This window comes from Mesoplodon bidens (assembly GCF_964165515.1).
Source record: "Mesoplodon bidens genome assembly, chromosome: 6".
In the NCBI taxonomy this organism is placed as follows: Eukaryota; Metazoa; Chordata; class Mammalia; order Artiodactyla; family Ziphiidae; genus Mesoplodon; species Mesoplodon bidens.
This window is the reverse complement of record NC_138162.1, coordinates 75,493,359-75,518,098: the sequence shown is the minus strand read 5'-3', so window position 1 is coordinate 75,518,098 and position 24,740 is coordinate 75,493,359. Positions and strand designations below refer to the sequence as shown.

The window sequence follows — 24,740 nt, the reverse complement described above, 5'->3', positions numbered from 1 at the left end:
CAATACTGGACTTTCACCCTTAACCACAGGGACTTAATAATGACCTGCACCTCTGCTTGAGACTCGCACCTCTTTGTAATTTACACCCCCGAACTGCTTTACGCTGTGGGAAAGTTTAATTGTGTCTTGGAGCTGCACCGTGAAGTTGCCACCAGAAATGAAGAGGAAGGAATAGGAGGCCAGGACTGTGGCCTCGTCTCTGAGAGGTGCTCCTCTTTGATACGCTTGGGTGATGGTGCCGTGGCGTGAATCCTGGGACAGCCCGGGTCCTGCCCTGGAGGTTCACTGATGAGCACGCCCACACATTAGGTTGGAGGAATCGGGAGATGCTGCAAGTCCTGGATAGGCAGAGGCAGGAAACCTTGAGATGCTTCGATTCCAAGCCCAGAGGAAGCTGAGAAACCCCAGAAAAAAAACACGCTTTGCCCGGGAACCCCGGGCTTGGTGGCAGCCTTGAGGTGGGTAGAACCCAAAGTCTCTGGGCTCCCAGTCAGAAGCCAGAGGGTCCCATTCAAGTTGTGCGGTAGTCCAGATCCCTTAGCTGTGCGGGATGGGGCAAGTTTGCTCCTTTGTTAAACTGTGCTGTTTCTCTGAGCTGGCTTCTTGTTTGTTCATCTCTGCTGTTTCACGGACACATTCATTAAGTGCATGCTCCTAAAGGGTCTCTTCTTTCGAAAAAGTTTCCTATATAACACATTCCTATATTAACATTCCTCTTTATGGCCATATTCTTCCATTTCCTGTCTCATATGTTTTCCCCCTAAGAAGTTTTTAGTAGTTTCCTATAAGAAAAAACGATGAGCGTTTCTGTGGGACTGCATACAATTAATTACAGCATTCTACGAGACTCCCAGATGAAAGTCATTATATGCACAGAAAGTCGTTGGTATTTTGGGATAATAGACATTAAAATATAAAACATGAAAAGTAGGACTACCAGGCAGACTGAGCATTTGTATCTTCATTGTTCAAACTTGTGGTATCTTGCCATCATAGCCATTGAAGCCAATTTCAAGGTAAATCATAACAGGAAGTAAGCAATTTCCTTTTATTCACTAAAAAATAAAGGGGTTTATTAGTTTGCTGATATACATGAAAGAACATTTTAACTTGTAGTACCCCTGAATTGACGTCAGCGTCCTAAATTTAAAATGCTGACTGAACATGGGTGGGTGTGTGTATATGTGAGGGGGTGGAATGCAAAAAAAAAAAAAAAAAAAAAAAAAGGTTACTTCCGCCTGCTTTGTTAATCACAAAGAATAAATAATAACATTTGGCCCTCTAGTGAATTCAGGCTATAACTTACTGTCCAAGCTTCCCTGTTGTTTTAGAAATCACTTGAACTGTGTTCTCTTAGTTCCATCTTGTATCAGCAAAGCAGTTTGAGTGATCCCTTGCTTCTAATCATTCCAAAGCAGCCTTTCATCCCTTCCTGTTTTAGCCCTAGTTTATTTTTCAGATTGGCCAAATTCTTGCCTCCACTTTTCAGATTTCTTTGTTTGAACATACCTCAAATCCTGATTGCTCTCTTAATTTTTTTTATTTTTTAATAATTGACTCTATTAATAGTTTGCCCTTGCAACTTTGTCTACACTTCATTCAGATCTTTTCTGAGCACTTACTCCATGCTGGTTGGAGGCGCTGGGGATACAGGAGCGAGGAAGAGCAAGACCTCACCCTCATGGCCCTCACATTCTAGAGATTCCTCGAGAGGTGACGGTAGTTAGCTAAGAATGGAAGTAACGTGGGGTTTTTGGTTTTTTCATTTAATTTTCCCTCTAACCTCTCATTTCACTATGGAAAGAGCCCTGCTGTGGGTGACCGGGCCCCTAGGGTCTAATTTCTTCCCTGCCACTAATCAGTGGGTAAGCAGGTCCACTTAGGATTCTGTGAGATCGGCATCAGAAGAGGTTTTGTGTGTACAGGTGTGTGCCCCCAGATGACATAATATATCACCATGACTACTCTGGGATCATTCGTCTCCATCAAAATTCAGAAAACAGCTTATTTACTCATTTTGGTTGATATCCAAGATTCATTCGTACCCACCCCATGAGGCAGTTCCCCGGTGGGGTTGCCAAGAAGTCTTGGCACATGGGTGATAGAATACCGCTTTGCTGGAGAACCGGAATTTTCATACCACGTCTCTGGTGGGCCCCGATCCAGGAGTCATGGTGGATGTCTCTTGTGAGTCTTGGACCCCAGAGAGGCCTGGGATGAATCCCTGCCCTCCACTGTCCACGTGGTCTTTAATTAATTACCTGGTGGTAGGACCACATCTTAACCTGCCCTTCTGTTCGTTTCTGCTGGAGTGGAGGTGGCGGGGCCAGGGAGTAATGCTCAGTAAGAGAGGCTGCTTGTTGTGCCAGGCACAGAGCTAGGGTTTTACACGTACCATCGCATTTTAGTCTCTGTGCGTCATTGCATATGCGGCTGTGTGAACCCATATTTGTCTGACTGCCATTAACCTCTTCTTTTCCCGTGATTGGCAATTCCCTTTCATCCTCAATTTATGAAATTGTACTTTCTCCCCCTTTTAACTCTCTAGAATTCTGTGAAGTTTGAATGCTGATTGACTTATGCAAATGGGTCTTGGTTGGGTATTTCTTTAGGAGGTTTATATTTTAATGGCTTTGGGGGGTTAACAACTTGTAAGGTGCCCAAGTAATGGAGAGCATCTGTTGACTTCAGTAATAAATTTTAAGCTTGTTTAGAATTCTCCTTATGTCTTAAATTTGAGTTTCTCCAGTGAGCCTTTTTTTGGATCTCAGATGATTTATATCTTTCCGGGGAATCATTTTAAATAAGTGGTCTTCATAAAGACTAGGGCAGATGGATATATATCACACTCTCTCAAACATCCGGGCTAGACAGGGCAGTTCTGTTTGATGTTTGTTACAGAAATGGCACCATCTAATACTAACAACTGTTTTATTCTGATCTTAACATCATGTTTAAAACATTCCTTTCTCTTCTTTCCAACTCAGTATCACTGTACTGACTGGCAGAGTCAGGAGAAGTAGATGTCCACGCCCACAGACCCTGGTGCGATGCCCCACCCAGGGCCTTCGCCAGGGCCGGGACCCTCTCCTGGACCAATTCTTGGGCCCAGTCCAGGACCTGGACCATCCCCAGGTTCCGTCCACAGTATGATGGGGCCAAGTCCTGGGCCTCCAAGTGTCTCACACCCTATGCCGTCGATGGGGTCTGCTGACTTCCCGCAGGAAGGCATGCATCAAATGCATAAGGTAAGAGTTCATTCTCCCATCCAGTCTTGTCTTCTGAGTCACGGATGGCTAGTAATCACTGATAACCCCCCTCTCTTTTTTCTACTATTGTTTACAAGAGAATCAAGCTAGGTCTTTCTCTTATCTTGTACATTATTGAAAACATACATTCTAAGGCTCTTTTATTGTTACAGATGTTGCACCAGTCAGGAAGATCTGATCTTGGCTTTTTAAGAAGTGTTAGCTACAATATGCAGCTCTCTCTCCCTCTCTCTCTTTTTTTATTTTTATTTTTGAGCCACGCCATGTGGCATGTGGAATTTCCCTGACCAGAGATCAAACCCATGCCCTCTGCATTATTGGAAGCATGGTGTCTTAACCACTGGACCACCAGGGAAGTCCTACAATATGCAGTTCTGACAGATCCTATGAATTGTGGGTTGCAGGTATTTTGGCTTGGCAAATAAGTATATTAGTGAATAAGTCTTGCTTTTTTTTCCAACTATGTATGTTAAGTACCGTATATCATCCATGAATGAACGTATTGAAAATTATTCGTCCCTAAAAAGATCCCGTAGGTCCCAAAGAGTAAAAGGAAAATGAGTCCTTTCCTAAAGGATTTTTTCAAAAAAGGTTTGATTGGAATAAAGTAGTTTTTAGGGAATTCCTAAAAATGCACTTTGCTCTCTGTCTGTAAAGTGGCTTTATTCTGGTTTTGGAAGAGGGCTCTGATTTTGCAGAGCTCATGGCCAGTTGTTTGTTTCTGGACGAAGGTTATAATAATCTTCCATTTATGAGATTCGGGTTGTTGCTGTTGGGATAAGCATAACAGTATGACGTGGGCATTATGCCTTTGCAGGAGATGCAAAGAAGAGAGAATGGCCTTTTGAGAAAGCAAACAAGATCCTCTGTGACAATTTGCTTTGAGAGGTAGCGGTAGCCAAAGAAAATCTATGGGACCATTGTGTATTACCTGAAGGTCAGGCCTGAAGAGATGTGTAGAGGTTTTACATCTTTTCCGGGTGACATCACAGGTGGACAGGGTGGTGGAGATGCCTCCTGATGTTAAGCAGGCAAGCTGTGGGAGATACTGGTTTGAAACAGAAAGGTTACTGCAGAAAAGAGCAAGTCTTCCCTTTAATTGTGTAGGACTGGAGGTCAGTTTGGTTGTTTTTGTTTTTGTTTTTTTAAATTTTTGGCTGCATTGGGTCTTCGTTGCTGCACACGGGCTTTCTCTGGTTGCGGTGAGTGGGGGCTACTCTTCGTTGCGATGCGCGGGCTTCTCGTTGCAGCAGCTTCTCTTGTTGTGGAGCACGGGCTCTAGGTGCGTGGGCTTCAGTAGCTGTGGCACATGGGCTTAGTAGCTGTGGCTCGCGGGCTCTAGGCACAGGCTCAGTAGTTGTAGCGCATGGGCTTAGTTGCTCCGCGGCATGTGGGATCTTCCCAGACCAGGGCTCGAACTGTGTCCCCTGCATTGGCAGGCGGATTCTTAACCACTGCACCACCAGGGAAGTCCCTGGAGGTCAGTTTTAAGGTAAGGCATTGCAGCCCAGAAGGGAAGATTCATGTTTTGCAAGTTATGTTATTTGATGATTTTCAAATCAGAAAATTAATATATGCTTATTTTGAAAAGTAAAACCATATTGACATAAATAAAAGAAGTGGTTCACCCCCGGTAACAGCTTATTATATATGCTTTTTACACCTTACTTTTCTCCATCTTCAGTAAAAATACCATCTAAGCACAGGTATGCATATTCAGGTATGATTTAAAATTTTTTCCTTTTACCATAATAGCATCATATCATCACTGTTAATTACTCTGAAACAACATCTTTTTCATTTAACAACATATCATGGATAGCCCTATAATATCCCCAAGTTCTCTCCCTGCTTTTCTGATTTCTTTTAAGCACATTTTTAGCTTGTCAGGTATGTAAAGAAATAAAGTTGCTTGTGTTCCATATCACATTCTTTAGGAGACATATTGAACATATAGACATATCGAAGTCACTAAATCATCTTGTGTTCATTTTAATTTGGGAAGTATATTATAGACCAGATCTGTCACTTGTTAACCTTAGTCCAAGGGGGTTAAATAATTTCAGAAGGGTTTAAGGATGTTTCACGTCCAAAATGAAAGATTTGAAGGAAAATATTTAGCTCACCTCTATTATTACTTAAGCATTTAAAAGTTAAAGGTATGCATGAGTGTATTGGCTTAATGTTATGTTTTTGCCCTGGGTTGTTTTTATGTATAAGTGTATCTTCTGATCCCTTCTGTTTCGTTATCTAGCATCTCTGTCACATTTTCTCCTATTCTCTGCCCCCATCAATGCTCTTTTTTGTTTTGTTTTGCTCTCATTCTGCAAGTTTTGCATTTTCTCATCCTGCTTTTCCTCAGCCTGCAGTCCCTCAGATAATTCCCTGGGTGAGGACATGGTGAAGTGCCTGGAGTTCACACCTGCTGACCAGATGCCTTCACTTTCTGAGAATCTTTTTATAGGCAGCTTTATTCCTTGTCTTTCTCCTCCGTCTCCCTCTGAGCTTCAGCTTTTTGCTTTTCAACATTACTGGAAATAAATAAACAAGTGGCCTAAATACATCTGCTGTGTTGCTTTGATTTCCTCTCTATTATTACTATTTAACAGACTCAGAGACACTCTTTATACCACATTCTTCCCATTTTTCTTCTGAACATCCTCTTTATGGTAAATTTCTCCTCTTTTCAAGTGCATGCTTTTGACTCTGCAGAAATTAACTTTCCTTTCTCCAAAACTGCAAACACTCATACTTTCTTGCTTGAAGTCATTTGGTTTCTATAAACTCCTGGAAATATTCCTTTCAGGCTGCTTTGAAAATTGCTATTCCAGTTTGGGGAGGAATAGACTTTTCCTTTCTCAAACACATGCTCCATTGCCCAATTCTGGATTGGATTAGTGTCAATTCAATGGCTATTTATTGTGTGTCTGTTGTGTACAAGACCTCAAGTCCTGTTTCCGGCCCCTGTGTTCTTTATTTTTTTCCAAACTCTGCCTTTAACCTTTTTCTGTCTTCCTCCCTCTGTAGTATAGCTTCATCTGTTTCACCCTCTTTCCCGTTCAGTATTTACCCCCATTCACCGCTGTACCCTGTCTGTCCCTCTTTTCCCAACTGCCTTGGAACTTTCTGATTTCAACTTTTAAACTTTCCATGGTTCCTTCCCCTCTGATGAAAAAAAGTTACCAAAAAATAGATCATCACAGACGTTTCAAAGAGTCTTCCTTCCTTCATTCAGACTTTGGACTAGCTTCAACCTACGGCAGGTTTCAGGACTTACGTAAGAGGGTATGGAAGAATAGTTTATATTTGTCTACCTTGTGAACAGAACTTCATTTTTATTTGCAGGTTTTGGCATGACCAAAAAAATTTCAACTGTTTAAAGCCTTAACTTTTGACTTCACAGGTAGTTTTGCTGATCCTATTGGTGTAGTCTTTTTTATTTTATTTTTTGTCCCATCTATGAAATCTATGTAAATAGTAATATACGTAAAATAAATGTCAAAATATATGACTATCATATGGGTAATAGATGATTGCGCCACAATGTTGAAGACTTTTTAGGAAGGGGTCTTAAAACACCGGATAGAAATACTATGCCTTAAAGAGACATCTGACTGATATTCTGTAAATGTTTCAGCCCATTGATGGTATGCACGACAAGGGGGTTGTGGAAGATATCCATTGTGGATCCATGAAGGGCACCGCGATGCGACCTCCTCACCCAGGAATGGGCCCTCCCCAGAGTCCGATGGACCAACACAGCCAAGGTTTGTGTCTGCTACATACCTGATTTTGGCTCTATACCACAGTCTTTCATCTTTCCTATTGGTTATTTTAATTATGACTTCCAGAGGACGTGTTGAAGGAGGGTGGAATCCAGCTGGCTTCTTTTCCCTGTAGAAATCTCCCCTTATCCCCACCAGCGCAACTTTATGGTTGATGTGGGCAATTCTCTTTGCAAAATCCTAGTAGTTTTACTGGCCACCATGTGTCCAAGCACTCTGCAAAGTGCTTTGTGTACTCCATGCAGAATCTTTACCCTGATCTTGTGAGATAAATTATATTACCCCAGTTTTATAGATGGAGAGGCTAAAGCTCAGAGAATTTACTTTGTTTTCTTAAGTTTGCACATCCGGTAAGTGACAGGGCCAGAAGGAGACTCCAGGTCTGCCTCCTAACAACAGCATAGATGTGAAGGTAAGATGAGCCACCCGTGTCCCTTGAATTGTACACTCCTACTTTGTAAGGTGGCTTTTTCTGGCCGTGGAATAACCTGTCATTGCTGGTGGTTGGCTCTCTTAGTCTCTTAGGGCTGCCGTAACAAATTACCACAAGCTGGGTAGCTTAAAACAATAGAAATGTATTCTCTCAAAGTTCCGGCGGCCAGAAGTCTGAAATCAAGGTATTAGCAGGGCTGTGGTCTCTCTGAAGTTTTTAAGGAAGAATCCTTCTTTGCCTCTTTCTAGCTTCTGGTGGTTGCCAGCAATATTTGACATTCCTTGGCTTGTAGATCTGTCATTCCAATCTCTGTCTTGCTCTCCACATGACATTTTGCCTGTGTGTCTGTCCAGAGTTCCCTCTTCCTATAAGGACATCAGTCATTGGATTAGAGTCTACCCTAATCCAGTGTGACCTCATCTTCACTTGATTACATCTGCAAAGATCCTGTTTCCAAATAAGGTCACATTCACAGGTACCAGGGGTTAGGGTTTCAACATTTCTTTGTAGAGGACACAGTTCAACCCACAATAATGGCCAAATCGATATATGGTAGACTTCTCTTCTCCTGGGTGCCTTTTCTCCTCATTATTGAAGGCATATTAAAGATATCTCAGGGGCTTCCCTGGTAGTGCAGTGGTTAAGAATACGCCTGGCCAATGCAGGGGACACGGGTTCGAGCTCTGGTCCTAGAGGATCCCACATGCCGCGGAGCAACTAAGCCCGTGAGCCACAACTACTGAGCCCGTGAGCCACAACTACTGAGCCCGCGAGCCACGACTAATGAGCCCACACGCCATGAGCCCGTGCTCCGCACCAAGAGAAGCCACTGCAATGAGAAGCCCGGGTACCGCAATGAAGGGTAGCTCCTGCTCGCCACAACTAGACAAAGCCCGCAAGCAGCAACGGAGACCCAATGCAGCCAAATCAATCAATCAATCAATCAATAAAATAATAAAGATACCTCGAAGTCTTTTGGATGCAATGTAACCTCTTTTCAGAATCATTATATGGACATTTCAACATGCCAAGGGCATGATTAGTCCAGCACTAATTAATGTGTTGATATTTTAATTCCAAGTTTATGCTTTATGTGTTGTTGTATATACTTTTTTGTAATTTAATGTATGTGAGTTTTTTTCTCCATCCATGATCAGACATCCATCAACCCAAGGGAAGATTTTTGACTGTGAGGGTTTAGAGAAATGTATTTGCTTTTAAATACATATATATATATATTTATACAAAAGCAAGTCATGGAGGCATAGGAGTGCATCTTTACTAATATTCGGACAGTTTTGTTTTTTTTTTCTTTTTTTTTTTTGCGGTAGGCGGGCCTCTCACTGTTGTGGCCTCTCCCATTGCGGAACACAGGCTCTGGACACACAGGCTCAGCGGCCATGGCTCACGGGCCCAGCCGCTCCGTGGCATGTGGGATCTTCCCGGGCCGGGGCATGAACCCGTGTCCCGTGCATCGGCAGGCGGACTCTCAACCACTGCGCCACCAGGGAAGCCCACCTGTCATTTAAATTCTAAAGAGCCAGGTGTGTTCATAGAGCTAATGTAGATCTCATTTTAATACCTGGGAGGTATAGATGAGTTATATTCAGTGATTCTCAGAGCTAGTGGTGTCTCTGTCTGCTCCCGGCTTTGCAGTACCTCTAGTAGTGGGGCCCTAGGAAGACTCCAAAGAGAAACACTTGAAATGCGTGAATTATAAGTGAGCATTTTTACTTTTACATATCTTAAAATTTCTTCCGTAGCTCAGTTCCTTTCTTCAACTTCTAGAATGATGATTTTTCCTGGAATCTCCAATACTTGGCACAATGTCTAGCACATAATTGGAAATTTAGTAAATTTTGTTCAAGTAGGTAGAGAAGTGAATTTATGTATTCAAAAGTCAATGCTTTTTAATAGATCTTAATTTTTATATAATTTCTGTAAGTTATAGTTACTTTGGGATGCAGAAGTCTGCATTAAGTTAAATGGAATCAGAACTAGCACGGAATATTTTTTGCTATAATAGTAAAGTGCCTTGTAAGCTGGGGAATTAGTTATTTAAAATATGTCTTTGAATAAAGTAGTATTGGTATAATGCAGTCTTATTCTATATAATTATGTAAAAAGAATTCAGACTCCATAATAGCATATATCTTGAAAAACCCCATCGTAGGAAACTATTTATAAACACACAGGTACAGAGAGGTGTGGTATTGATCGGAAAACTGCCAGCTTTAACTACCTAGCAACATATTAGGTTATTTTAAGGTATTGGTTGAGAAGCAAAATCATTTCCTTCAATAAATACTGAATTGTGTACCTTATGGTCCCAATGATAACGTTGTTTATTTTTAGTCCATTGGCTAGAAAAAGCCTTTAAAGGCAAGTATATAATATTTAATGTTTGTATGTGTGTGTGTGAAGAGAAAATTCATATAAAATTGGCACTTAAAAATTCAAGTTTATTAAAAGGAGAGAGGTGATTGCCTCTCTCTGAGGCAAGGTGAAACTAGGGAGATAATGGCCCTTGAAGATGAGGGAAGGAAAACTGCCAGTTTTTGACGACTTTTTTTTTAAATGAGCAAATCAAACCAGATTTCAAAAAAGAGCAGATTCTGCATCAACACAGTCATCCTACAGACAAAGGTATTTCACTCTCAGGCAATTTCTTCACTGTTATCTCAACTAAAGATAATTATGAAAGTACGTTATGTTGTATCATTTAGATTCTGATTTTCCTGAAGTTTTATGGAATGCAAGTCATGTCATTAAAAAAAAGAAATCTCTCTCTCTTTAGCTGAAACACTGTCACATTTTTAATGTCATACTGTGATAGAATGATTCTATTAACATCCCCTATAAATTCTAGGCAACACATTTTCCCACCCCCAGTTTCTTCTTCTTTCCACATTTGAGGGAGAATTTTGTTGTATTGATTAATTCTGGAAAATGGTTTTTATTCCACTCTTAGTTTCTTAGCAAATGTGAGGTAAAATGAACTATTTTACTTAATGTAAGTGTCTCATCTTCGTAACTTTGCCTTGCCAGGAGTTCATAGCTGAAAAGAGCGATTTGATGAACAGCGTTCCACAGTTGCATTTAGATTGGATCTTCTAATGTTCTGGTCTGTTGTATTAGGCATCCTGTGATTTATCATGGGTAAACTATAATTGATGATGCCCTCAGGAAGGAGGATGGACCAGAAGGCAGGAGACATGACCCATTTTAACACCTGGTTGTATCCCTTCTACCATGAAAATGTCAGTAACTGTAGTAGGAAGTTTTTCCTCCAGTGGTAGATGCAGGGTTGGTCAAAAAGGTGTTAGGAAGGTGCTTTCCTAATGAACAAACTACCATTTTGCACCAGCATTACAAATAGGAGGTGAATGTTAGCCTCATTAAGAAGGAAGAGTGTTAATGAGGAAGTTAAGTGTATGTTATCGCTATTCTCTAAATGTTTATTGTTATAAATAACAACATCCTGGGATTTAAATTTCTGCTTGTCTTGCAGGCTGATTTCAGGGGCATTTTTCTTGGCTAACTTTTATGACCAACTAGAATCCTAATGGCTGCGTGATTTTTGTGCTCCCTTATAGAGTAGGGATTTGGGGAATGAGTTAGCAGTTTTTCCATTCCTCTTCAGGGCAGGATTACTCTGAATGGAGTTCTACAACTCACCAATTGATAGAACAAAACCTACTCTTGTCTTAGAGGATCAGGCTAAATTTGTTTTCCTCTCCAAATGGCAATTTGAGGGAAAAGTAACTGTATCCTTTATTTTCTCTAGTCTCGTGGATGATGATGATGAGTCCCCAGGCAACGTGGGTCAGATATTCCTGGGCCGCTGTGATTCCACATAGATGCATAGAGCTGTCTTGGCTCACATTTGACAAGGGTTCAAACACACAGCAGATGCCTAATAAACTCCTATGTGATGACCTTTGAAATAAGTGTGATGCAGGTGCATTTATTAAAGGCAAAGACCTTTAATATTTTCCTTGGGTCTTAGGACACCTTTGAGTTGATGAATTAGCACTCAGTTTGAATTGAAGATAACCTTTTGGATTACAGTAGGCCACTCGGTCCTCTCTTGGCTTTCCCTTCAGCAATGCTCAGTCGTGTGTTTTTCTAGGGATTCTTTGTCCAGGCTGTACAGTTCATCTCTTGAAATAAGTTCCTTGAAATTTTTGTGCATTTTGACTTTTCTTTCTTAAGTAAAGTATTCTTAAATTTCCCATGTAGATCTCTTGTAACCGAAGCAGATTACGCTCATTTTTATATTGTATTGTAAATGGTTCTAGAAGATTTTTGAAACGTTCAAGCCTTTAATTTATTTTTATAAAACCAAATTAACATTAGACCATGGAAAGAGCATACGCCTTGGAATCAAACAAACCTTGGTGTGAATCGTGGAGCTACCAAGATCTGATTGTGTGACCTGGGGTGACTCGCTAACTCGCTTGAGACCCCCTTTCCTCGCTTTAAAAACTGAGGTGACCTATCTTCTGGGGGTGTGCTGAGGACTATAGGAAACATGTACACTCCACCCGCTTCCCTCCAATTCTTCTTACCATTTCTGTGCTCCCACCAGCCTCATATCCACTGGCCAGGCTACCATCTCACCTTCAGTCTACTTGAGTCCACCTTACTCACACATGGCAAAGTCCCCGGGGACTAATGATCCCCAGCGTCAGAACCAGTGACCAGTGATGGAGTGTAAATACCCCAGCTCCTTCCCTGGGATAATTTGGAGGCATAATTTTAGTTATGTGCCTTTGATCCCAGAACTTGTGCATGAGATTAATCTCCAGGTACCCACTACAGCAACCGGCTTAATCATGCACCCATTACTGGCTACCATCCCTTCCACGTAGCACCTTTCCACAACCCTGCCAGTGCCCCTGTGCCTTCCAGATAAATCAGCTCCACTCAATCCTTCCATCAGTCTCTGTTTCCAGGGAGAACTCAGCGAAAATAGTATGTACAATGCCTTGCTTAGTGCCTACAACAGTGGAGGCCCTCAATCATGGCAAATTATTCATAAAGTGCATTATAATAAACCAAGTAATATCCCCATGAGAGACTCATTCCCCACTACGACAGAGCAGACACCTTCAGGTTCTGTTCTCCAGGTCGGACTACTTTTAACGTGTAATACTGTCCCCTGGTGCCCTTCCTTTAGCTGTACAACAGCCACTACCAGTTTACTTTCTAGGACACATATGGCTGTCCATCACTTGAGATGTGGTTAGTCCCAGTGGAGACAGCGTCGTAACTGAATAGGAAGAAAAGAACGTAAAATCTCTCTTTAATAATTGTTATACTTTGAAATGATGATATTTAGGGTATGTCGATTTAAATTATATATTATTAAAATTACTTTTGCCTGTTTCTTTAAATTATATATACATTTGATATATATAAGTTTAAGTTATATAAAAGCCCATAATTATTAAGTTACCTATGCTTTTGATGTCTGTCCATCAGTGCTGTTCTAGAAAATTATCAAAACGTTCGGGAATGCTTCTCCTTCAGGATCGCGGGGGGCGGCCTGTGACCTCTCCTCTTGTGTTTCATTCTAGGCTACATGTCGCCGCACCCGTCTCCGCTGGGAGCCCCCGAGCACGTCTCCAGCCCTATATCGGGAAGTGGCCCAACCGCACCGCAGATGCCACCAAGCCAGCCAGGGACCCTCATCCCAGGCGACCCGCAGGCGATGAGCCAGCCCAACAGGGGGCCCTCGCCTTTCAGTCCCGTCCAGCTGCATCAGCTGCGGGCTCAGATTTTAGCTTACAAAATGCTGGCCCGGGGCCAGCCCCTCCCGGAAACGCTGCAGCTCGCGGTCCAGGGGAAAAGGACGTTGCCGGGCATGCAGCAGCAGCAGCAGGCGGTGCCTCAGCCCCAGCCGCCACCACAGCCGCAGCCGCCACCACCGCCGCAGCAGCAGGCCCTTGTCAACTACAGCAGGCCATCTGGTAGGTTCATAGGTAACCAGATGAATAACGTGATGGTCCAACTCGGACGAGAAGGACTGCTAACTGCACAGAAGTGCTAGGCTGGTGGTATCAGCCCAGGGCTGACGTAGCCTTCTGTTGCACCTCCCTGGCTCCCTTGTCTCTGCTTCACTTAGTTGGCCACGCTTCTTGGTCTCCTCTGCCTACGTCCTAGAGCAGTGCTTCTTGAACTTTGCAGACTCTGGCACAAGCTGTGGCTATAAGCAAAAAGCCCCGTGATTTCGCATTCTCTTTCAAGCGGTGCGAGGTTTGTCGGAAGCCCGTCTACACACACCCCAGGTTAGGAACCCCTACACCCCGTGCGTTCCGTTGCCAACACGCACGTCTCGAATCTGCTCTCCTTGGGCTATTTCGTGTCTGTTTATTTATTTATTTATTTACGTCTATCCCTTTTTGTGAAAAGCATCTGGGGAGGCTTCCAAAGAAGCATACCTGCGGTAAAGGAATTACCAAGTAGAAAATCAGAGACAAAGGGAAGTAGAAATCAAGGTTAGGGAGGTTGGCAATGTGGGGGCCTACAGGAGCTCTCATGGCTGCTGCATTTGAGCTTCCAAGGTGACTCGAGTTTCCTGGCAGTCAGGAAAGGAGACAGGGTCAGGTGCCTGATATTCACCACTCGGAAGGAAGTTGCTTACCAGTTTCTCAGTGGACACAGAGTCTTTTCTAGCATGAGAGTATAAAGTAGCTTTCCCAGGTGGGAACTTTTTTTAAAATTATTGTTATTATTATTGTAAGGGGCACTGCATGGTAGAGGCATTGGTAACATTTGTTCATAACAAAGAGAGTAACAGAATCCACATGGCCTATTTCCCATGTGCCCTGGCATCAGATCTGAAGCTATGACATTATATAATGGGTTGAGATGAGGTAGTCCTTTGTACGACCTTCTGGTGGTCTGGCTTGATCCCACTGATAGAATTCAGAGCTCCAAGGGGCTCTAGGATGATCTTCCATGAATGTTGTTTTCTCTGGGAAGGTTTTGGTTAGCAACTAGATAAGCACAGAGTTTATGGTTCTATTCTGCAACAGCTTTGCATTCCAGAGAATTTGAATCTTAGGGAATTTGAATTCCAGGGTGCTTCCTTGTCATTGACACCCTTTCCTGTGAATGGTTCCCTCTCATTTGGGCAGGCCCTGACAGCTGATCATTGCAACTAGTTTGGGATATTGGTCTTCTTCTTAGGTTTTGGGACTTAGACAAAGGGAAAGAGTTCAGATTATTTTTTTATTATTATTATTCTACCTTCTGAGTTTGTAAATGTTTCTTTTCTGGTAGAGGAAACTCTTAGGAGTTGCCTACTAGAAGGATAAACTCATCTTGTTAATTGTAGGTGGAGCCTTAGGCATGGTTTTTTAAAGAGCAAGATAGTATCGCAGCATCTCTAGGTTTCGGTGTGTTAACCACAGTGCTCTGGTAGGTGGAGGATCCCATGGGACCCAAAATCAGAGATGGAAAATGTTGTACAGGAAAACCATGCATGAAATGGTAGTTTGAACACTCAAGTGTGTTCAGAGGCTTTAAAACTGCAAAAACTAGCTCTCAGGAATGCAGCCAGAGAGAAGCAAAAATGTATGTATGTCTACGCACGTGTGTAGCTTGTGCTTACTGAGTGCCTGCTAGCTTACCTTGTACTCCACGCTCAGTAATAAGTACCTGGCACGTGTGGCCCATCTGGGGTATGGTGAGTCAGGATTCAACGCCTGAAGTCTGACTGGAGAGCCCATGGCCTTACCCCCTTCCCCATCCTGGCTCCTTCATGACCAGTAGGCTCATGACAAGGGAAAGGCTCTTTCCCAAGCTCTGTGTACCAAGTGCGGGCATTTCACTCCTGTGCATAGGAAGGAAAAGGATCTCTGCTCCTTCCAGAGAGCCTTTTTCTTCATACTCTAGACACGGTGTCAGCAACATTGGTGACCTTGATATCCTGCATCTCAGTATATGAGGAGCATTAACTAAAGGAGTTCCCAGTAGAGGCTGAATGGTCACAGTCAGATTGTTGGTAGTTTAAGGTGGAAGGAGCGAAATCTGTGCCTCCCAAAAGGTAACTGTGAGGGACTGTGTCACACAGGCACACTTCCACATGCATCGCAGCTTGTCCTGGGGTATCCCCTCATCATGGACCTCAGCAAGCCTTGTTATTTTTAAAACTGACCTACGGGGCTTCCCTGGTGGCGCAGTGGTTGGGAGTCCGCCTGCCAATGCAGGGGACGCGGGTTCGGGAAGATCCCGCATGCCGTGGAGCGGCTGGGCCCGTGAGCCATGGCCGCTGAGCCTGCGCGTCCGGAGCCTGTGCTCCTCAGCGGGAGAGGCCACAACAGTGAGAGGCCCGCGTACAGCAAAAAAAAAAAATGACCTACGCACAATAGGAAAAGTTTCCAGGGTATTGTTCAAGAAAGCAGCAAGCTAAGTGATTCGTTTGAGAAACCCTTTCAGCCAAAGTCACCATAGTGAGATCAGATGACGTAGTAAAACTTAAAGGATGGATTTTCAGTTATCCGGACACTTGTATATAACCAATACTTCACATCCTAACCAACACAATCCTGGGTGCATTTTCTGGATCATTTCCAGAGAAGAGGGCTCCTTTTTTTTTTTTTTTTTTTTTTACCCAATGTGTACATCTTCCCTCGCCAGGGTCCTGTCATTAGGGGGAACTTGTTTTTTGTTACTCACTGCTCTTGTCTTTTGTATTTCTAGCAGTCAGGCTTCATTAGAAATGAAAATATTGGGGCAGATAGTGCCAGAGTGGGCAAAGAGGCTGTGGATAAAGGAGGAAAGAGGATACTTTCTTCAAATAGAGCAGACTCATTCCTGCCACTGGGAGGGGGAGGTTACATTGCTGATCTTGTCCCCAAATCTCAGATTTCACAGGGAGATGATGACCTTACTTGACAAAGACACTTTTTTTTTTGCATTGGTATTTCGGACAAGTTCAAGTAAGACCCCAAAAAAAAGGTTTTTTAAGTTAATATTACTTGTATTAATTGTTTATCACCCTCCTTTTCTTAAATAAATGCCTCTGCTAATATTTCAGGAAAAAATCAATTTAAGTATGTCAGCTTCTCTGGTGGTAGCTGTGATTCCATTTTTCTTTTGTCCCATTTGCCAGTGTCATTCATGTGTGAAGAGAATCTTTTTGGCTGGGGTGATCTTCCTCAAACCTACTCCAAAGTTATCATTCACCAAAAGTGCCACCACCAGAGAATTACAGTTTGACTGGCGGAAGTGTGCACTGAACAAATAAATAACTCTGGTCCTTGCCTGCTATGGGCTCCACTCAAATCAAACCCAGCGTTTTTCTTTTAATTTTGATTCATTTTTCTTTTTAGAGACTAAAGCAAAATTCAAAATAGGAACTGAAAAGTTTTGGGGTTTTTTTGCAGTGGGTAGGGAAGCCTTCATGGTAGAAAGTGAGAGATTTATTGCTAATTTTTTTCAGTGCTTGTCCCTCTCCTACTTCCCCCTCTCCTTTTTTTAGTTATCTAAAATTTCTTCGTATGCTTCATTTAAGCATCATTATTACATTTATTTTTTTCAACCTCTGGAAACCATTTAAATCCTTGTCTAAGGCACAGACTGTTATTTGCATGAACATCCTTCTGTGCAGAAGGTAAAGTGGGAACTCTGTACAGAAATTCTGTACATGTGAGACTTAGGTAATTTAATAAGTTTGTTTACCTGTTTCTTAAATTCAGGCATCTAATAAAGATCCCTCCCCCCAACACTTAGCTGCAGTGGGACACCCCTCAGGAGAGTCAGGGCGTATACCTACCTTGACTTCTAAAGTGAGGACTGATGGGAAAACAGACACATTTTGTACCTCTGACAATTAAGCCTAACTTGTTTATATTGGTGAGGGAATAGGAGATAAGCTAAAGAATGTAATTTGTCCTCCATCTGAAGATATCAGGGCATGAGTTCTTATCATTCTGCAGACCATGAGTGTCTGTTGTCGAGATGCTTTCTGTTGATACAGAGAAAATCCATTCAGGCAACTCGGCTCCCTGAAGGACAGGCAGAACACCGCATGGTTAGGTAGTTGTGTTCTGGGCACGTCTAATTGCAGCAAGCTGCATTCAGTCCCCTAGCCTCTGTAAAGAGAAGTTTTTATATAATCTGTTGGAGGGAGGATAAAATAGACCCAGGCAGTAAATGAACTTGCAATTTTTAGTTAGGAAGGAGTTTGCTTGTGACTGATGGGGGATTAGCAGGAAGCACATGGCAAACCGACTTATCTGAGTGTTTGTGCTGAGTTGTATTAAACTGTGGAAACATTTTGAAGTTTGCTCTAGAAGAGTGCACTTCCAAATCTGCCGGCTAATACAGCACCAAATTTCCTTGAAAGCCTTTCTTTTGCTGTGGAGCTTTTCTGAAAAGCTGAGTGATTAAACTAGGCTTCTTTACCTTGGTGTCCTTGGTGGCAGTAAAAATGACCAGAGCTGAGGGTTGGGCACAGAGCCACACTGTCTCACTGAATCCTCACTACCACCCTGTGAGGTGAGTACTGTACTGTTATTATCCCCATTCTACTGACGAGGAGACTGAGGCACCAGGGGCTAAGTAACTTGCTGAGGCTCACACAACCCGGAGGTGAAACTTATAAGTTATTTTGGAAAGAGACAAGGTGCACTTTGTATCTTTTGGAGTTGTAGTCCTTTTGGAATTGGAGATTTGAATATCCAAGTCCACGTTTGGGTCTCTCTGGCTTCTCAATTTTAAGGGTCCTTCAACCACATAAGGATGTCTCTGTATTAATGGATTAAAGAAGCCTAGCTATGTGTATGCATCAGATCTAGTTCACAGTGATGGGCCGAAAATGGCTAGATTTGGAACCAGGGATATCAGACATGCTCTGGATATGTGCCTTTGATCGTATGGTTTTAAAAATAATGACTTGAGGGCTTCCCTGGTGGCGCAGTGGTTGAAAGTCCGCCTGCCAATGCAGGGGACACGGGTTCGCACCCCGGTCCGGGAAGATCCCACGTGCCGCAGAGCGGCTGGGCCCGTGAGCCATGGCCGCTGGGCCTGTGCATCCAGAGCCTGTGCTCCGCAACGGGAGAGGCCACAACAGTGAGAGGCCTGCGTACCACAAAAAAAAAAAAAAAAAAATACGTGAATATACCTTGAGGAGTTGGCATACACTTCTGCATAAGTATTTACAAGCCATAATGCTAAAGAAGAAAATGCCCAGAGTAAGTGAAATGTGTACACTATTGCACGGGTATGGCTTTTATTGATGACTTATTTAAACTTTGAAAGGAGGAAAAACGCTTTGAGAACTGAATTTAGGGTAATTAGTATGATATTAATCTTATCAGTAAGACCCGGATTTTCTTTTTATTAAAGGGCTTCAGTGTATTAAATCTATTATTTGGTATGCTCATACAAATTCTTCAAATATTTTTAACTCCCAGCTTCTTGAGCTTATTAGGGAAATTCATAGAATCACAGAGAATTAAAGTAATTGTTAGAAATCTCTATCTCCTCTCTTTTGGCTCAAGCAACCCAGATTAAAAATATCTAGCCTGTTTTAAAGGCCTCGAGGGAAAATATAATAAAAAATGTCTCTCCATATCTCATTCCAATGCTTAACAACCTTAAGATTTAATGTTTAGAAATTGGTTTCTTACATATGGATGAAAGAAACTAAATCTGAAATATTATGAAAAGCTATGCATTATGTAAAAGACCTCCCATTCAGAAAAAAAATCAGAAGGTACTTAGCTGAAAAGAATCTCTTTATTATAATAGTATATCTACAGGGCGTAAAACAAAAAAAACAGAAATGCATTTTTCCCTCCAGAACTTTTCATCAGTCCTAGAACAAGGGCTACAGATTACCTCAAGAAGTCTTAACTAGCCCTAGGTCTTTGGGAAAGTTTTACCTAATTTCAGAAGGAAGTGAACAAAAGACCAACAACACTACACACACACATGCACACAGACACATATACTCACACTCACACACACTGTAGTTTCCTAAGCACTTTCTTCTAACTCTTCCGATTCCTCCTGTCAGAATGTTTGCTATCCTTGCATTGTCATTTAAGCCCACTTCTAACTAGTGTTTGCTGGAAATTGAATAAATGTGTCTACTTTTTCATAATGTATGTCTTTGTATGGTGAATTATTAAGTCGCTCTGAAGTATAGAGATGATTAGTTTTGTTACCGTTTAATAATTTTAATATTTCTCCGGAAAGATATAGAAAACACTTGGAAGAATGCCCATGAGAGGTTTTAACATCTGCTTACTGAGATTTTTTTTTTTTAATTTACTAACCCCTCTGGTAGCATCACTAATTTTATTTATAACTTTGAAGTAAGTAAAAATTCACCTAAGAGGAAAGATGGAACACTTCTTATTTTAGGTCCAGACCTAGCAATCAATTTAAACTCCTGAAGTTTAATGTGGGAAATTGCTTTAAATTAACTTAAGTGCATTTTGATAAGCTTAATGATTATGTATCCCTTTATTCTGATAACATGAGAAAAATGCTCTCTTGAATCTTAATATTTGCTAAGTTTTCTTACGTGGAATGAGCAGATTCTTTTTTCCCCCTTCACTGAATGTTTTCAGAAATATCTTCTAATATGTAGTAAAAAATTAAAGTTCCCTAGATGCACTGATGAAGCCTGAAATACAGTTTATAGGTCATTTAGGGAAAATGCGTGCCCCTTTTAGTTCACGTCAGAGGACTGGCGAGCTGCTGCCTGTACTTGTAAAGCATGGGTTCTAACAGCAGGGCTCTTCCACACTGGGATGGATGGGGCTTGTGGTGTAGTTTGTGAAACGTGATTTTGGGACCACACCCAAATTGCATCCGACTGGTGGGTGACTCCCTTGCTTTTTCAGAACCCTGAATGCACCTGGAATTATTTTTAAAAACCCGCTGTAGACCTACACTAAAAGCTGGCTGTCCCTTCCTTAATCAGTTTATTACCTAAGAGTCATTTTTGGGCCATTTCCCTTTGGGATAGATACCAGCTTCTTTTTCCTTTCTTTTTCCCCTTTCCTTTCCCCTCCCGCCTTCCTCATTTTCCTCCCTTCCCTCCTGCTTTCTTCTCATGAGACCTTTACTTGTCCCCATCGCCGGGCTCCCAGGGGGCAGCGGGCAGGCCGGGTATGGGCACGGGGTGCCTTTCCTCCCGAGCTGCCCATGTCGCTCTTGTCCCGCAGGCCCGGGGCCGGAGCTGAGCGGCCCGAGCCCCCCACAGAAGCTGCCGGTGCCCGCGCCCAGCGGCCGGCCCTCGCCCGCACCCCCTGCAGCAGCGCCGCCGCCCGCGGCCGCCGTGCCCGGGCCCTCAGTGCCACAGCCAACCCCGGGGCAGCCCTCGCCCATCCTGCAGCTGCAGCAGAAGCAGAGCCGGATCAGCCCCATCCAGAAACCACAGGGCCTGGACCCCGTGGAGATTCTGCAGGAGCGGGAGTACAGGTAATGCACCTGCCCCGGGGGTAAGATGCTGTGTTCTGGCAGGTACCACCCAGCCTAGGGGGTCCGGTGTCTCCTGGTGTTGTGGTCATTCTTTTCTGTGGGACCAGGGAAAGGCCTAAGGGAAATTGCAGAGGCCAAGACTCAGGCTTGAGAATGATTTTAGAACAAAGTCTCAAGAGAAGAGTTTTCTTTGCCACTGGGGTGGGGGTGAGGACCCTCTTCCGGGGGTTCTAGGTTCCCAGGACTGTGCTTTTCACTCATTCAGTGAGAAAACTTTTATGCACCCCTATGACATGCCAAGATCAAAAGTCCAGCCCAGAGTTCCTAAAGGTCCAAGAAGGCCGTCAGCCCACACTTAGATTATGCAGTTTCCTTCTGGTTTGTCAGTCTGTCCTTGAATGGTGACTGTAAGTGCCTTAGATGTTGAGTGTTCTGTTGGCCTAACCTTCAGGTTAATGACACATCTAGTGATACTAAAGCGGTACTTCAGTAGCACGATATCATGTCTTCTTTGATTGAGTTCATGCATTTGTTGGTCTGTGGCTTGGGCTAGCTTTGGGGCTAGGCCCTATGTAAGTGTCTTCACATGGGGTCCTTATTTAAACTCTTACTCCAAAAACTTCATTTTCACCTGATTTGGCACATTTATCTAAATCGGGGATTGGCAAACCTTTTCTGTAAAGGGCCCTAGAGTTTCTGTCATAACTACTCAGCTCTGCCCCGATGGTGTGAAAGCAGCCGTGTTGGCTGTGTTCCAGTAAACCTTGATTTACGAGAACAGGCTATGGGCAGGGTTTGGCTCACAGGCTGTAGTTAGCAGATCCTTGATGTACATGGTTAATGTCAACCAAAAAGAGAGTCCAGTAAGTACTGAGTCAAGGCAAGATGAAACGAAGATCACGGTTTTGGGAGTTAGCCAGAAAGCATGCTCTGCCACTAACTAGCTGTGTTGCCTTCCTCAAGTTACATCGTTTTTCTGTGACTCAGTTTCCTCCTGTGTTAAAAGAGGGTATTATAGTATCTTTTGTAGGGAGAAGATAAAATGATACAAGGACTTTCTATACATATTAGCTATTATTATTATTTCCCAAGTATGATTTAAGGTAAAAGACAATTAGGGTTTAAAAATTATAGGGAACGGTAGTAAATAATGTCTAGGAGCCCTTTAAAAACATTACCTTACTCTTTATTGGAAAACACGTGACTTATCTGTTATTATATTAAAATACTAAGTTACCAGCTTTAAGAGTTATTTTGAAAGAAATCACAGTAACTTGCCATTAACTGTGTGTACCTTTTTGGATGAAGAGTATAACTTTATTCTCACTGCTATTACTAATCCTCAATTAAGAGCTTTTATGTTTCTGTTTTCAGCTTTTCACGTATCCCTAGAGAGCTAGATACCCATCATCAATTGATATTTCAGTGTTGATAGGCAGATTCTGTTGGGTGAATAATCGCAGTGTGGTATAAAAGTCAAATACTAGCACTGTGTACTCATCTGGGGCAGAAAAACTGTATTCATATGCAGTCCTTTATGTTGCTATTGAATAAAAAAGTCAAAAGTCTTTTTTTTTTAAGACAGTAAATGAGATAGAGGGGTATCGTTTGGTTACTCTGAAATTCTGACTTCCTAAGAGCTAATTTTTTTTCCCACCTTGCAGGTACAGAGCTACCAGTCCCTTTGTTATATCACGTGAACTACCCTCATAACACAGACACTATACCTAGAAATACATCCGGATTTTTTCCCCCTTATTCATCCTATGTTGTGTGTGTGTGTGTGTGTGTGTGTGTGTGCGTGCGTGTACATGCTTACTGACTCCTAAACCTTCTTTTTTCATTTTTACCAGAATTGTATTTGCAGGCCTTTCTTGTAATGAGCTCAGTTTAGCACTTTTTTTGAAAATGATCTTAATGGATGGTCTCCCAAAGTATTCAGTATTAATTGGTACTATTTAGCCTATTCCAGTGTGTGGAAAGCTTTTGTCCTCCACACCTGTGTCAATTAAAAAAAAAGTATCTATCAGTATCTTTTAAATTATAAGCATTGCAGAAGGTGGTGGAATGGCTATTTTTCATTTTATTATTATTACTTGATAAATGTCTCCTCTTTTGTTAAGCCGCCTGGCTTTTGAACCCAAGCCTGGGTTCAAAAAGTTGGTGGGTCTTTTGGCCTGAAGTTTCCCGTGGCCATCCTGAGAAGAAGCTAAGGTTTACACTGGCAGGGTTTTGTAGGGGCATCTTTTGTCTTCTTCAGTTATAGAGCAGTAGCTGGCTTCTGCCTATATGAAGATAAATTGTCCAGCTGCAGAGATTAGTTATATTTATCCCTTAAAAAGGGTTAGATTAAGTCCCTTAGGCACTTGTAAAAGACAGCTAAAAAACTCTTTTCCTCCTGCCCCTCTTTGAGGGAACGGCTTACTTCCATTTAGCACTGATAGGAAGAGTCCAGTGTATCTTTGTCTCCTGATTGAGGATTTGAGCAAGGTCTTTAAAAAAGTCTCTTTTATAATTTCATAAACTTGGTTTCAGCAAAAATCACCTGTCAGAAATTCTTTAACAGATGTTCGTTTCTTTGACTGTTGTAATATCACTTACCTTGTCTATGAAAATTGAAAGTAAATTGTCAGAATCTTAATTTTTTTTACTTTTAAGTCACTTGGCTGCTTTTTCTTGTTCCTCGTAAAATCAGAATTTTGACAAATTGATCTTCTTTTTTCAGTAATAGCATAAATAAGTTTCTGCATATGAACACTTTGCCTCAGATCTATACAAGTTCTTCAGTTAAAAACATTTTGTTCTCATTTAAATTGGATCCTTTCTTTTAGACCATCTTTTTCTCATGATGGAACTGTACTGCTTTTCTCTGTAGTAAGTGTCAGTGACTTTTTTTTTTTTTTTTTTTTTTTTGGTGTTTTGGCATGCTTTTTTGGCCCTGTCAATGTGCCTAACTTCAGTTCTTCCATCTAGGATCAGAGGGTTGGTCAGAAGTGCTCCACAAATTATCATGTTAGCATGTAAATTACGCAGATGTTTGCATGAGAAAGAAATATATTTCACCTTGAAAGGAGTTTATATCAGAAGAGCATCTTTGAATTATGTGAGCCCTCTTTGGTATCAAGTCAGAATTTAGTATGAAAACAGTAGTATAGCCTCCTTGCCTCAGGAAGCCAGCATAGTCCCTTACCGTGTTTTTTGTCCTGCCCTGGTCTCCATTACAGCCCTGAGAATTCCTTCTTAGAAATCACCAAGAGCCACTTCATCAGCAGAGTTGCCAAAAGTCAGTCTCCCTCTCTCGCTTTTTTAAAAAGTGTCACTCAGCTCCTGGAAGGAACAAAATGTACCAGTGTCATTTTCTGTTCAAATAACTCTCCTACAGGAATCATAAACTTCTCCTCTGGACCTGAACAAATATCTGTCGCCTTTAATGGAACTCTTTTTCTTGTCAGAACAGTAAGCCCTCTTGATTTACTGTTCAATCTGTATGAAAAACCTGAGCGACCTAATTCTGCTTCAATTTTCTGTACCCGTGAGGACCCTAAATGAGTCTCCCGCAGTTATGCAGTATTACATCTGTTGTTGTTTCGGGAAGTTTAGAATCCTGAATCTCCTTATCGGGCTACCTGCTGAATCCCACTGATGGGAAGATGAAATTGTCTGGAGAGGCACATTATTTAAAACGAAGATTTCTATTAACCACCACACACACACATAACATTCTCTATGTAAAAAGAAGCCCCTCCTGTACCTTTGCTCCTCCCCACACACACACACACCGTGTGCTGAATCGAATGCATACAA

The 24,740-nt window shown here is 42.2% G+C and overlaps 1 protein-coding gene across 14 annotated transcripts in view; it reads left to right on the top strand.

The window, feature by feature from the left end:
- SMARCA2 (SWI/SNF related BAF chromatin remodeling complex subunit ATPase 2) overlaps positions 1–24,740 on the top strand; it is a 222,574-nt gene that overhangs the window by 50,355 nt on the left and 147,479 nt on the right. For 10 of the 14 annotated variants that reach the window (XM_081237553.1, XM_081237565.1, XM_081237559.1 and 7 more), the window contains exons 2-5: positions 2,988–3,248; positions 6,907–7,036; positions 13,070–13,462; positions 20,681–20,936. In XM_081237553.1, the coding sequence (XP_081093679.1) occupies positions 3,024–3,248; positions 6,907–7,036; positions 13,070–13,462; positions 20,681–20,936 (1,004 nt within the window). In that variant the 5' untranslated portion in view covers positions 2,988–3,023. The remainder of the gene's footprint in view (positions 1–2,987; positions 3,249–6,906; positions 7,037–13,069; positions 13,463–20,680; positions 20,937–24,740) is intronic. The other 4 variants (XM_081237554.1, XM_081237555.1, XM_081237556.1 and 1 more) reach the window with 1 other exon arrangement.